This window comes from Triturus cristatus, chromosome 4_2 (genome assembly GCF_964204655.1).
Source record: "Triturus cristatus chromosome 4_2, aTriCri1.1, whole genome shotgun sequence".
Taxonomy (NCBI): Eukaryota; Metazoa; Chordata; class Amphibia; order Caudata; family Salamandridae; genus Triturus; species Triturus cristatus.
The window spans coordinates 38,326,819-38,341,884 of record NC_140586.1 but is presented as its reverse complement, the minus strand read 5'-3'; the positions used below and the strand labels follow the sequence as shown (position 1 = coordinate 38,341,884).

The 15,066-nt window shown below is 44.4% G+C and overlaps 1 protein-coding gene across 1 annotated transcript in view; it reads left to right on the top strand.

Moving 5' to 3' along the window:
- Positions 1 to 15,066, top strand: part of CS (citrate synthase) — a 115,291-nt gene that overhangs the window by 38,420 nt on the left and 61,805 nt on the right. The window contains exons 3-6 of the mRNA XM_085600330.1: positions 2,747 to 2,854; positions 9,604 to 9,669; positions 9,812 to 9,943; positions 11,086 to 11,274. Coding sequence (XP_085456456.1) covers positions 2,747 to 2,854; positions 9,604 to 9,669; positions 9,812 to 9,943; positions 11,086 to 11,274 — 495 coding nt within the window. The remainder of the gene's footprint in view (positions 1 to 2,746; positions 2,855 to 9,603; positions 9,670 to 9,811; positions 9,944 to 11,085; positions 11,275 to 15,066) is intronic.

The following is a 15,066-nucleotide window of genomic DNA, read 5'->3' as shown; positions in this document are numbered from 1 at the left end:
ACATGGGGCTGGGACGCGAGGCAGCGCAAGATCGCTCCTCCGAAACCTTTGATGCTTTTAGGTGCGGTCCTCGGCCCATAGGCATATGTTGGACTCTAGAGTCATACTTCCCGTTGAGAAGGTTTTGAATGGGGCTATGTGGCCCGATTTCCATGTCCCTCGCACAGCAGCTGCGGATGACGTGGGTGAGGTAATGTCATTCGTGTGTAACTATAGTGGCGCGCCACACATGCTTTTTGAGGTAGGCTGCACGGTGGCAAAAAAGCTATATTTGTCAAGAGCAATGCCTCCCTGATACCTGTCCACCGGGTGTGTGCCCCATTTTATTCCCACAGCCTCTCCCCATCCCCACCTCGCACCGTTCCCGCCTCACATACAGCAGCGAGGCAAGGGCGAGATCGGTCCTCTGCAGGAAAGGACAAGCATTTGCAATGCAATAGGTCTCGCAGTTACGCAAGTTTTGAGCTATTGACATTGCAAATAACAATGCCTTATATTGTTTTTGTTTTAAAAACATAAATAAAAAGCATTGTCCTTTACAATGCCAATAGCTTAAACTTGCGTAACTGCGAGACCTATTGCATTGCAAATGCTTGTTTGTTATTGTGCTGCTTTATGTGGAAAGTTGTGTCCTGTTTTCACCACTATCTCCTGCACATGGTGTTCACATCATTGTTTAAAGCCCGGGGTTTTCAGCAGTTGGCCTGCTATCAATGCTAAGTAAAGCTGGCCTGGTATCAATGCTGAGCAAAGAAGCCTTGTGTATTACAAGGTTTTACCCATTCTGTGTGCATGGAAAAGTGTGATAGTACACACTGGCCAAAATTACTACGAGTCGTCCATTTCATCAATCAGTGATTGCGTTAAACATGGCCAAAAGATCAAATATGATTTACATACTCCTAGATTCTCTGTAGTGTATGAAATTAAATTCTATGCCTTTAATCCAAGCACACATCACCGGAACAAACCAAAGGAAAAGTAATCCTAAAAACATTGTAGTGACAGCCCTAAAAAACTGAATGCAAACATACTAATCTTATAAAAGTTTTTCTTTCTTCACTCTCTTGTATAACACATTTACACTGTTGACCATTTCAGAATGAAATTAAAATAATGACAGTCTGTTATTTCCTTTGAATTGTGTTTTAATTAGTGCTATGCAGGTTTTTATCAGTGTTCATGTGCTTACACCATTAAGAGCTATTTCTTTCAGTGGGGTTTTACCAGTTATAAGCTTCAACCTAAAATAGAAAATCCTACTGATAGATGTGCAGACCCCTAAAATGGGATTTGTGACTGGCTGTCTGGAGAGTGAGTGCGCCATTGCCATGATTAGTGTGAGGACTGGGACGCCTGGTGGGGTATCTGAGATCACCTTTTTGAGGGGCCCTTTTAATGATCTGAAACATTATAATGCTTGAGGTCTACTGCTAGCAGCCATCTTTGCCAGGCCTTCTTCGTCCTTTATTCTGGGTTTTTTCCAGTAACTCGTGTGCCCTTTTCTAGGAGTTGACCAGCTAAAAATCATTATTTACCTTTCTTTAGCTACTAATATTTTCTCTGTTAAATGAGAGATAGTATTAATTTATGAGCTGCCTGTTTGGGCTAAGAAGTGCTCGCTGTTGTATGTTAGAGTTTTGACAACCGTGATAAAATTACTGTGCGGACACATCCTTGTCCTCGGGTGACGGTACTGAGTGGTTATGCATAACTTTCCTGGTTCCAAAGGAAGGACTAGAATTAAAAATATAAGAATGTGGATTGTCCATATTCATTTGTGTTCAGTCACCCAAATGAATAATGTGACTCAATATAATTATTTTTTCTTCAGGGCAGATATTTTAAAACACTGAACAGTGAGCCTGAATGGACTTAGTTCTCTGAACTTTGTCAAGGCTGTAAACAAATGTATAATTAAATAAGTAATAGCCCCATCGGACTTGGTGTCTATTGCCGTCCGTGATGAAATCCTACATACTCTCTCAGATAATCCAGTTAATTAAGCAATAAAGTCTGCACGTTATCAAAGTCCAACATGTTTAGTAAGTCTCTTAAATAGTGTTGCCAACAATGTGTGCCTATTCAAGAAACCATTGTTTTCTGTGTACATCATACAGATTCTGTGTTAGGCCTACCATCTGGTCATTCTAAATACTAAATTGTTAAACTCCATTCATATGCACAATGGCTTAATCAAATCTTCCACGTACAAATACACCAATGCAATGATTACCAATGCGCAATGGAACTCAGGAAGTTGTGTTAGAAAAAAGGTAATCAACAACTATATTGATGTGTTCTCCCTTACAAACAATTTAATCTCGGCATCTTGTAAAGAACGGCTAAAGGGCCACAGGGCACAAGTGAATAGCAGTAGAAAGCTGTGTGGTTTTAGGGAAGGAAAGATGTCCTCCCCCCACCCCCAAAACATTGAGGACAATCTGAGAAAAATACTTATTTGCAGAGAGGCATCACTCCATAGTGTAAATGTATAACCCTGTTCAAAGTATTGAACAGAAATCCAGTGTGCATTCCCATGGGTGAAAAATATCAGCAGGACCATTTAAGGTTCCTAAACACTCAGCCCATACGTTATCCATCAACGAAATACAACTACAACTGGTAATGTTTTTTTTTTTATTCTTCACCTATCGCGTTTTGTTAATGAGAAACAACCGGTCTTGGTCTGTGTATTCCTTCTGTGTGTGTTAATAATGTATTTCTGTTTCATCTTTGCCTCCAGAATTTGAAAGACGTTCTGGCTGAATTAATTCCAAAGGAACAGACCAGGATCAAAAACTTTAAGAAGCAGCATGGTGCAACGGTCATTGGCCAGATCACCGTGGACATGGTGAGTACTCCAAGTTCTGGCTCTGCAGCATAGTTCTTTTAACTTCCCTTTTTTGTTTCGTTTGTATTCTGGTTTCAGTTTTAGATCAGGACGTTTCCCCTGGTTTGATCCATCTGTTATTTGAATGCCTCCTCCATGGAATTTACCATTTGCAGTCCATCACATGAAGGGCTTGTATTCTACATGCGTGACCCCCACATACTTCCCCACAGCTTTGACCAGCTTGACGTCTAATGTTTTAACTTGATAACGAAGTAGTGTTGGGGTTACTGACCCAAGATAATTTATTGACATCTGAGTTTTCTTTCTCCCGATCATGATCTGTCCTCAGAAACATGAATTTCGTTTTTGTATAGCTCTTAACATTTATGAACCATTGTTAGAACAATAGTTGGTGCTGCTTAATCCTGTCTTGCCTAGTCCCCTCTTCAGTACTCTCCAAATGAGGTGCACGTCAGAGTCCCATTCACCCACCTTAGTTCATTTTCCCATCGACTTGAGATCTGTAGTGCATTCCAGGAGCCACTCCCCGCTCACCTCCCGTCCAAAGCATGGGACAGAAAGGGTGAGCACCCGCTCGAAGCGTACCTGCTCTATGTAGTGCTGAGCTTAGAAAACCTGTTGGCTAAGATGATCTCTACAGTGCTGTGAGATCCGCTGGTAGGAACTCTATAATGTGCTTTAACACTGCCTGTCTACTGCATTTGCTTAGCCCTTTGAACCTTTAGTGAGGTGCATCTGTGAAATGAGAAGAAATATGCGCTTTTCATTTAAGCACCATGCTACTGTATTGATACATGTTGATTGTAAAGTGCACCTATATTTGACCAGGTTCAGAAGGACTGTAGAAAATTGTTAAATACAGGGTTGAAGACCAGGCCGCCCCCCTTAATCGACTTGTGACCGGAAGCCAAATTGGCTGCAGAGCAGCTCCTCTCCGGCACCGTGAGAACGCGACAGAAGGCTCTGAAATAACTCGGTTGGTGTTTTGCCAACGTCCATTCAACGGTGCTGGAAGCCCCGACCTCCACTCTTGGCTGCTGCAGTGCGTCAGGAGCTGGCTCTCCTGCACATCAAATCTGAGAGCGAAAGGACCCGCCAGTCGCCTTAATGAATGTGGACTAGAGTAATGGCTTCTGAGCCTGAATGGATGTGTCCTTCGCTTGGCCAGGACCTGCAGCCAAGTGAAGTCATGGAGAAACACTTGCCACAAGAAGTGAACAAAGGATCAGGGATTTAAACTTGCAATGCCTTAAATTGCACTTAATTTGTAGTGGTGACTATAAACAATTCAAGGTGGGCGTATATTTAGGTCTAGTGAAAACTACAACTGGTACATCTTAAATCTGAGTCCTGTATGGTGCACAAGGGGCAAAAGCCTAGTACAAATTGATCTTCATATTGAATGTATAATGTAGACCACAAATACTTGGGTAACCACTGGATGCTGAGAGTCAGGCTAGCTTAACCACATGGGACTAGTTACACTTTATCCTGCCTCGCTTCACCAGGTAAAGGTGCTGCAGAAAGCCTAGTCCCTGTTTGCGTGTCCCAGTCCCCCTCTCAAGCCTGAATGGTGAGGCTTGTTCCTGCCAAGTAGAGGCATACCCACACGTTAACCATGTTGGAAAGTTGAGGCTAATCGGACAAATTAGAAGTTGTTCACAATGTACAATCAGTGGCCGGTTTAAGTGAACTGGTGGAATTCTTTGTTTAGGCAAATGTTGGTTAACCTACTACTGCATCTTCTAATGAAGAAACCCTTAATTTCACTCTGGGGGGAGAGTGATGAATTATTCATGTCTGAATGAGGATTGCTAGTATTGTATGGGAGACAAATAATCTACCTAGTAAAATATCATCCTTCTGCAGTATGGCATGCTTTCTCGGTCTACTCTGCGTGACCTAGTTGTGCCTTAGTTTTTGTGGCCCCAGTGTTCTGCTGGCTTTCAGATTTCTGAACAATGGATCACACTGTGTGCATTCTTCTCATAGGGTATCTGGAGTATGTCCAAAGATTTAACTGTTGAGCCTCTCCGACTCTTTCCAATACAGTGTTTCCTTGCCGACCCAAGTTTTCTGATTGTATTTGGCGGTTCATGATTATCGATTCCTGCAATACTTGTATTTTGGTTGTTGATCAATTGTCCTATCCTGAAACGTTTGAAACTTCCCTGGTCACTCTGCTCTGTTGTAAATAAATAATTACAGTTGCAGGGTGATATTTTGCCTGGCTTTAATTTCTGTTCTGTTCTTGTGAATTTGTTTAAAGAGTGAAAACTGTAACCAATATTTCCAAAAGGACAACAGCAAGCTTTTATTTCTTATTGTCTAAGCTGGATTTCAGAAATATTGTCAGATTTTTAATACAGTGCACGCATCAGGACGATTGTCTGGTGGCCTGTGTGATGTTAGGGCAGGTAAACAATCCTAGCAACAAGCATTGCTGATTTCTTAGGCAACACAGGACCAGTTACGACTGCAAGCTTACTGAATGTAGGCCATTTCAGTTTGGGTGCAGCGAAGGCTTCATTTTAGGTGATTGCATGGGGGCAGAACAACTAGTTTAAACAGTAACTCTATAGCCTCTGCAAGAATATGTTCATGCACTGTTATTCTTTTGTTAAAATAGGAATAAAACTATATTATTGTAAGTAAATATGCCCATGCTGTACTTTGCATGAAGACCGCATACACTGAGATGTGAGGGATGAATCATTACCATTACCAGCATCTGCCTGAGGCTGCGGTGCCTGTGCTTACATCTTCTGCTCATGCAGTCTCTTGCGAATGTTCGTGGTCTTCTCAGGGGGCTGTTGCTTTGGCTCGGGTATTTGTATTTGGCACTGCAGTGTTGAACAGTGGCAGATGCAAGCGTCTCACTGTATTAGGGCCGACTTTTTGGTAATGCCTGCTCTTCGGATATATGTGCTTGGTGGTTGCCTTCGTACTGTTAAATCTTCTAGAGCTCCATTTCTCCCACCACACTCACGCCTAACCAACCAGATCCCGGGCGTGCTGTGGGCATTGACGTGGCAGGATGTTGGCTCTAGGCAAGTGCGGGCGGGATCATGGCAGTGGTAAGTCTCCACTCTGGGTACTGCAAAGGAGTCGCACATGCTAGCTGGCCGCCAGCCTGCAGAGGGGGTGCTTGCTAATGTCTCACAAAGGTAGGCAGACACGCATCAGCCTTACGCATGTGGGATGGTGCTTGAGCATGCTTCTCAAATCAATCCACTTCAGGAGATTTTGCTTTCGTTGTCCTTGCACTACTCAGTATCTCAGGACAGAAAGGGCATAACTGGATCTCAGTCTCCAGTGGTCCAAGGCAGACTCTACGTGCTCCAGGCAGACTGCTTCCTTCAGGGAGCATCAACATTGGTGCCATTCCTATGGGTGTAGGCTTTACCAACTGAAGGGAGACTGGCAAGAATTCGGTCTCGAATTCTCACCTTTCTCTGCCTCTCTGCGTCAGTGTGCAGGGCTTCAGATATTTGGGGGAAACAAATTAAGATAAAGGGCATTTTTCTTTTAATCTACCTCATCTCTGTGACAACCTGTTTCAGGTGGAATTTGTTTTTTTACTGTTATTCCATTTTTAAGTTATTCTCCAGTGATACAAGGCACAGGATGGAGGGGCTGAGTGAACAACCCGTCTTCCCGGTAGATAGTGTGTAACCTTGGCTTTACTTTGAGGACATACCTGTGTTTGGGGTCTCTGTGGCAAGGTCATAGGCCAACCTGTGTTCCTCTACTCCAGCCAGGATGCTGATTTAAGCCCTACATCTGCACTCTGCTTCACAAAGACTTTTAGGAGAGGTGGGGGGCACAGGTCGGGTACTTGCATGTAGGGGAAGAGAAGACCGGCACTGACTGCACCTAAACTCAATGGAGTTGCCACGCATAAAACGAGAATCCAGCATGATTACCCCACTATGTATATGCACACTTCACATGCATGAAGTGGAACCGGGGGAATGAGGGGGCTGGTCATGTTATGGGATTTGTATGGTGTGCTAATCACCGGGGAGGGTATCCAGAAGGTGAAAGCTGTGCTAAGAGGAGCCTAGGCTTTCAATATCCTTCTGAACTGAAGGATTGAGCTGGAAGCTCTGAAGGGGATGAAGAGCTTGTTTCAGGTCTTGGGGGCAATATGGGAGATGGCACCACCTCCCATTTTCGTGCGCCAAATGCAGAGGATGTGGGTGAGGAGTTGTCCAGACAATCTGGGGTGCCTTTAAAGGGGGGCCATGGTGGACGCGGTTGTTGAGGTAAGCGTGGGCTAATTTATGTAGTGCTTTGTAGATGAGGGAAGGTGGTACGTTTCTGAATGGGCAGCCAGGTGTCTAGTGATGTGTGTTTGGGGGAGGAGGTGGTGGGGAGAGGGGGAAAGTGGATTGAGTGCGAGTCTAGTAGCTATTCTTTGATCCTCTTGAAATCTGTTAGGGGGGGCCTGACACCCATGGCTAAATAAAGGGCATTGCCTTAGTCTTGTCTGGTGATGAGCGCTTAAGTCACTTTACCGCAGGTGTCGAGTGGAGGCCATATGAAGATTTTTCTGAACATCTTAAGCGTGTGGAAGCATGTTGTTGCTGCTGCCGTTTTCACTTGTTTGGCCCTAGCGATTTGGCTGTTGATTACGATATCCAGGTTACTGCCGGCTTTGTTTGGCATGGGTGCAGCATCAAGGGTGTGGGACCATGATACAGGGGTCCATAGAGAGGTGTGCCTTCCAACTGGTACCACTACAGTTTTGTCACCATTTACCTTAATGCAGCTTCTTTTTATCCAGTCTTCTATGTTGGACATGCACCTTAGGAAGTTGAATTGTGTGGTCTGTGCATCTTCTGAGAGGGAGAGTATGAGTTGGGTGTCATTAGTGTATGAGACAATGCTGAGCATGTCACCTTCCAATGGATATGAGAGAAGTCAGGTATACCTTTAAGGGGGTGGCACTCGACGAGGAGCCCTGTGGAACTCCTCAAATCAGTTAGATGGAGTCTGATGTGAAGGGGGCAGGCGTACCATATGAGAGCGTCCAGTGACAGAGTGGATACCCCGGGTTCCAGCGTTGTGGAGTCTTTAGAGGAGGATATTGTAGAAGACTGTGTTGAAGGCTTCTGAGAGATCCAGGAGGATGAGGGTTGATGTGTCTCGCTTATCTGTGACGAGGCCTGTCTCATTCGTGGCTGCTATGAGGGCTGTCTCTGTGCTGTGGATAGCTCTGAATCCCAACTTAGAGGATTTGAGGAGGAGGTTGGTCTCAAGGTAGTGACCGAAGTGAGTGTTGACTTGTTTTTCCAGGACTTTATTGGTGTACAGTAGAAGAGAGATGGGCCTATAGTTAGCCATGGTCATCTAGTTGGCTGACCGAGAGTGCTCCAAATTGAATGGATCACATAGTGTTGACTGCCTCTGCGTTAGAGGTTTCAACACACCATGGTAGCTGAGGGCCTTATGTGGTGCTGGTAGTTAGTCGAGGGGGGCTGAGGGATTGCAGGATCTGGTTGATGGATTGGGGTTGAGAGATTGCAGGATCTGGTTATGGGGGGAAGTTGTTATAAATCATGACATACTATACAGATTTATCACAGCATTTCCCCACTGATGTTCAGGTAAAAGGCCAGTACTACATTACACACTACTAAAATCATGGCTGTGGGGGGGGGGGGGGGGCGGTTGCCACCCACGTTGAAACTAGGCGTTTTCAGTCACTGAACAGAGATTAGCTCTCTTAATTAGCCGCACGTCAACTTAGTTGTATGTCACGATATCGAGTGACAAAATATCAACCTGCAGCAATACCAAATGCACTACATAGACTGTCATTACGTTGTCAAAGTCAGTGTAGAATTTACTGATCTTTACTCCACATCTATGTAACTTAAAGATGCATATATTGACAAAGTCAATAGATAAGGAGTTAAAGTAAACCAATACCTAACGATATAGTGGTGGCTAAGGTTCTGCACTCGATGTTGCAGGGCAATAGTCTGTCATGTTAAAACCAAATGTAAAGAACTTGTCTTGAGGCCTGTGACATGGATCTCTTGCACAAGAAAACTTACCAGGCCTGCTAGAATGTAAAAATGAAAAGCATGTTGTCACATGGACTCCGCAACACGCAACCCTACTCCATGTTTATCCCAATACGGTTCCATTTTCTTTGACGATGTAAAAGCTGCTTTACCACGATACCTACAAGTGATGTGTTCGCTGTGAATTATTCAAAATATTTTAAGAATACTGTTTGTTCTTTTACCAGTTTTAAATGGGATCTGGTTAACAGAAGCTTTCTAAGAATGCTAGCGCAAGGGCACTATTGTCAGGGTTCATAAAAGGCTAGCTGTATTTAGAGACTTCAAAAAGCTATTTAGCATCAATGACTGAAAGCCATAAAGGATGCAGCATAGGTGACTTCGCTGCCGCTCACTTAGCTTTCAGGAATGAACACAGCATGGATTACTGTTTAAACAGCTCAGATACTGGTTATTCAGATAAAATATATAGTACTGTTAGCTGTAAAATGAGGAACAGTGACCTCTATTTGTAGAAACCTACATTTAGCCAACGGATACTCTGTAGGACAGGTTGCTCCACTTCATACATTCTGTAGGTGTCTGCTGCCCAAAGGGTACATTATGGAGGCATTGTCCTCATGGTAACTGTGGTACCAGCCTAGGGCTGTTACTGTAAAAGAAACATTCCTACGTTGGTAACCTTTGCGCCTCACCTCTTGTCTTCCATAGATCTACGGCGGAATGAGAGGTATGAAGGGCTTGGTCTACGAGACATCGGTCCTGGATCCCGATGAGGTAAGCGTCCCTCAGGCTTTTTTTCTTTTGTATTCTCTGTAATAATTATATAGAGCAAACCTAGTTGGAGAGCAGCCAAGTATAATGTCCCTTGCTTTGCATTGTGAAATCCTACAATGTCCTTCTCCACCCCTGTTTCTAGGGCATTCGTTTCCGTGGCTACAGCATTCCTGAGTGCCAGCAGTTGCTCCCAAAAGCACCAGAAGGGGAAGAGCCTCTACCAGAGGGTCTGTTCTGGCTGCTCGTCACAGGAGACATCCCTACGCAGGAGCAGGTGAGGAAAGAAAGGTTACACCCCCTTCCTCCTCACTACCCCCAAGGTTGAAGGTTTCAAAACGTGGTTGAATGGAATTAAGTCAAAAACAGACTGGCGGAATCCTGTTGTGGTGAAACGGTTTTGTTGACATTTTTCATGCTGGCTAGTACCCACTAAGTTGATGATTCCAACGGGTTGAATGCCCTTCCTGACTATTTTTTTTTCTTCCCATCTTCTACTTTTTCCCCTCCCCTTTTCTCATTTCCTGTCCAAATAGGGTACACATTCTTTCTTCCCTATCCATTCTCTCTGGCTTTTTGCAATATCCTTAATCGCCATTGCACTGCTTCAGTTGTTTATACCCACCTTTCTTAATGTTTACATATTGCGTCCAGTGTATTCCTTGTTCAACTTGTTTTCCCACATTCTTTTACTGTTACTACTTTAAGTCCTGGTCTTGTCAGAAATAGAAAACGGTACCTCAACCCATTAAACAAAATCTAAACTGTTCTGGTCTTCCCTTTTTAATTTATAATCCTTAAATTTTTAGTAATTGTATTTTTTCTCTCTTTTGGCAAAATACTGAGTTTTTCATCCATGATCCTGGCATAGTCAGACTAATATTCTCCACTTTCGGTTTTATTAAAATGTTGATATAGCCCTATGTGAAGTTAAGCTTGCCACATTTCCCATCTATGAATAAGAGGTACGAATGCACAACAAAAATACACCCCATGCGTAGTACAGGCGTAAAGAAACCATGGGGACGTAAACGTACTGCTGTGTTACCCACTCCTGACCAAGGAGTACATATAAACAGCATAGGCTGTTGAACTTTGAATACAACTTTCTGGTATTAAGACACCAACACAAGAACTCTCGCTACCGCATTGACCTCTCGCGATCAAAGTGTAGAAATGCATACACTAAAGGAGGAGAGCTGGACAAGGACGATGTTATGGCATCTTAGAGAAACACACTACCCAGAGTTTTTACCGTATCCGGTAAATCCTTACACAAGTTTTGCTGGCCATAGCTTTTATGTTGAGGTGGGCACAGTTGTTAAATGCCTCAATACTCTGTAGTAGCTGCATACCCTATTCATGCCTGGCACACTCCATGGTCTTGTTAACCCTGATGCGCTTGTTTTGCCTCCATAGGTGAGCTGGGTATCCAAGGAATGGGCAAAGAGGGCAGCTCTCCCATCCCACGTAGCTACCATGCTCGACAATTTTCCCACCAACCTGCACCCGATGTCGCAGCTCAGCGCTGCAGTCACTGCTCTAAACAGTGAAAGCTCTTTCGCACGAGGCTATGCCGAAGGGATCAACCGCGCCAAGTACTGGGAGGTAAGGAAGAACTGCTCTTTTAAGTATTCCAAAACCATGGTCTTGCTCACCAAAAGAAAACTACACAATGCTGTCTTCACCACTGCAAGAATGCTCCTCTTGGATGTGGATTTTTGCTGGGCTCTGCCTAGATAAAGCCCCTGTTCTTTGACAGACTTTTTATATGGGGTAACATTGAGAGGTGGGAATTTCATGACATGCTGTATAGACAGAAATGCGGCTTTCAGTAGCTCTAGCAATTTTCAGGTTTAAAAAAAAAAAAAATTAAATGCTATGGAAGATAATTTATATCATTAATTGTTGCTCCTTTTCACCAAATATGGGTGAAAGGTGCATGAATCTGGGCTGAAGAATCTACTAATACTGCAGACTCCTATGGTGATCTTTACCGCAGGTCCCTAGCGCTCCCTCGCATTCCGACCCAAATGTTCAATCCTATTTCCCAAAGTACAGTTCAAAGGGGCATTTCTTGAGCTCTTGAACCCCTGTGTGATGATTGAAACAATTCCACTGAATCAGTGAACTTCATGAACTTCAAACACATTTCAACTTTTCTGCCAAGCTTATTAACTTTCTCTTTACTTGTCAGGAAAACATGTACATGTTCGACTTCTCTGAAGCTTTTATATTAATGTTCTTGCATCTCGTACTACCACAAGGTAACAGAAGCTTGCTGTGGTTCTCTGTCCCTGAAAAGCCCCTTTCAACCAAAAAAAAAATCAGAACGCTCACTATTCCTTTTTGCACCTGTGTGGCAGTATCCCCAACATTTATTCCCCATTTGAGGCTTAGGCAGGGGTTTCCATAATTAACAGCGTCTGGACAACCTACTGCAACAACATACCCCAGTCCTTTTGAGGCTGTAGATCAAACTGACAACTCCCAAGTCCTCAGGACAGAGCACCCCCCCCCCCCCCCCCAATGCCCTTACACCGTTGCAGCCACAAGAAATGCTTTAAATTGACCACTTTTGGTACATGGTCACTCTTCTAAAGTCAGGAAATAGCATTTTCTCCAAGGATGGTGAAACATCACGTCAGGTCAATGGGTGCTCCAGATTGTCCGGCAAGGATACTCCTTACCGTTCATGGCCGATCCACCATGCATTCCTCCCATTGCACACCATCTTTCAGGGTACCACTTGTCCATCCTCCAGCAAGACGTTCAGGTTTTCCATGCCAGATGAGCCATTGAGAGAGTCCTGTGTCAGAAATAGAGCATATTTCCATTATTTCTTGGTTTCAAAGAAGGCTAGAGCCTTCGTCCTATTTTAGATCTTTGCCATTGCAAATTCTTTATTAAGAAGGACAAATTCAAGATGCACGCGCTGCCCCAAGTTTTTTCTGCCCTGGATCCAGGTGACTGGATTTGCAGAATGTCTTTTTTCAGATCCCTGTCCTGCAGTTCTGCTGGTGTTACCGGAGGTTCAAGGTGGGCCAAGGTAATTTTTAGTTGTCATTGTTCCCTTTCAATCTTGGGTGTTCATGAAAGTGATGACTGTGTTTGCAGCCCATCTTAGGAGGTTTGGAATGCCAGTATTTGCATACCTTGATGACTGACTTGTTTCTTAGGGCTGACTCACTGAAGACATTCGTGAACTGCCTCCAGGCAGTGGCAAACCACCTCACATCCTTGAAGTTCTCGATCAGCCTGTTGAAGTCACACCTAATTCCTTTCCAGAGCCTCCTGTTTATTAGAGCTGTATTGGATTCTGTGCTCCTTGGAGCATTTCCTCCAGCTCAATGAGTCCAGGAAATTTGTGCTGTGATCCTGATGCATAAACCTCTGTCTTGGATCTCAGTGAGAACTGCTCTGAGGCTCCATGGCCTTATCTCCTCCGTTCTGATTGTGGAATATACCAGATGGCATATGTGGGCTTGCAGTGGGATCTGAAGTCTGAGTGGGCGCAGCACCAAGCAAGCCTGTCTTAATCCATTTGTTTGTTTTAGTCCAGCAAGAATGTGCAGCGACCAGTGTTTTAAGGTTATTTGTTGGCATTACCAGCCTTTATACATTTACCAGATCAACCGTCATTGTTTAATTGCGACAATGGGACCTTAACATGGTTTTCACTTACTTGATGTGTACCTCATTTTAACCAATGCATGACTATCCTCCGTTTCTTTTGACCCTGAAGACAGTCTTTCTCATAGAGCTAACATCAGCTAGTCGTGTGAGTGGGTTGCAAGCGCGGTCAGTCCCAACAACCCTACTCCTCCTTTTTTCCAGACAAACTGATGCTACAAACTAGGGCGGCACTCCTGCCCAAGGTGTCAAAACAGTCCTACACCCTTCCACCATTCTTTGCTCCACTTCATAACTCGAAAGGAGGATTCCATCCTATTGAGCTTTTCAATTTATCGGACCTAGGAAAATCGGCTCTCTTTAGGTCTCGCGCCTAGCGTTGCAGTGCGCAGCACTGCTCGCGCAGCGAGAGACCTCTTGTACGGGGTTTCAAAATCGAGCTAGGAATCGCACACGCTCGTGCGTGTGCTTTTCCTTTTGGGCCACGCTATTGGACTTTGCGTGCATCTTTTTATTAAAGACAGCACGCAATTAGCCAAAGGCGGGCACATTGCTCCGCCCATGGCCTTTTGGTGTCTATTACGCGCACCGCCAGCCATGTGGTTTCAATTATCGTGCCCAAACACGGGAGTGATAATTGAAACCACATGGCTCGCTGTGGCGCGCGCATGCACTCCACTCGTTGCTGGTTGAAACGTTTCCTGAGTCTGTGGCCTGAGAGTGCGTGTCTTTTGAAATTTAGTGCACAATTTACTGCCAGTTCGTCTCCGCTGGCGAATGCACCACCCTCCACGGGCCTGGTTCACAGAGGAGTTTTCTTTATTTTGGATGCATACGTGAGGGAACCGCCTGCCGGCCGTCGGGATTTATGTGATCTGAACTGTACTGCACCCGAGGAGGTCTTCAATTGGGACGGCACCAGTGACTCCTTATCGGATCTGCTCTAACGCCACTAAAGGCGAAGAGACACACCTTAAAGGTAAGCGTGCACGGGGTCGGTTGTGGGAGAACCCAGCTCGCGTTGCAGAACGCTGGGTGAGGAGCCTGTTCAGTGACCGATCCGGGGTGCTATTTGCCTCCAGGACCGGTGTGGACCGAGATTGCATTGTGATACTAGTTGACACTGGTCTTTCTTACAACTAAGGATGCGCATGGTGACCGCTTCAGACTTTTGAGTGACATCGCAGGTGTAGGGAAGTACCACCTGGCAGTCAAGTTTGAACAAGCCATTGCACATTGTGGCACTGAAAGGCCTGGTGCGGTTTCACATTTTCCACGGTATTCAAGAAACATACTGGCCAATGTGGATTCCTACTCTTGCATTTTAGGAATTTGTTTTTATGGAAGCATCTAGGCCTCTTTGTTGGGTACAGTAAATCGTTAAAGGCCTTCAAAACACAGTCCTGCGTTAACAGATTACTCCAAGGTGGGCCAGTGAAAGACCTTTTGCTCCAGAAAAAACATCCTCAAAAAGGGGAAGCAAATTTGTTGTGGCATGGAGATCTAGACACACGACTCCAAGTGACTGCCTCAGAACCGGACACTTTTCTCCTATTGAGGCCTATGATTAATGTGTGCTTATAGGTAAATGCTTTAAACAGTAAATACAAAGAGAAAGCACTTTAAAATTTGTTCTAGATTTGCATTGGTGATCGCTGACTCATAATTGTAGTAAGCAAAGATAGAAAGGGTATGTTAAAAATTATTACAGACTATTTTATATACAGTTCTACTCAAGTGTAATGTTTGGCTTTGCAGAAGCTTAAG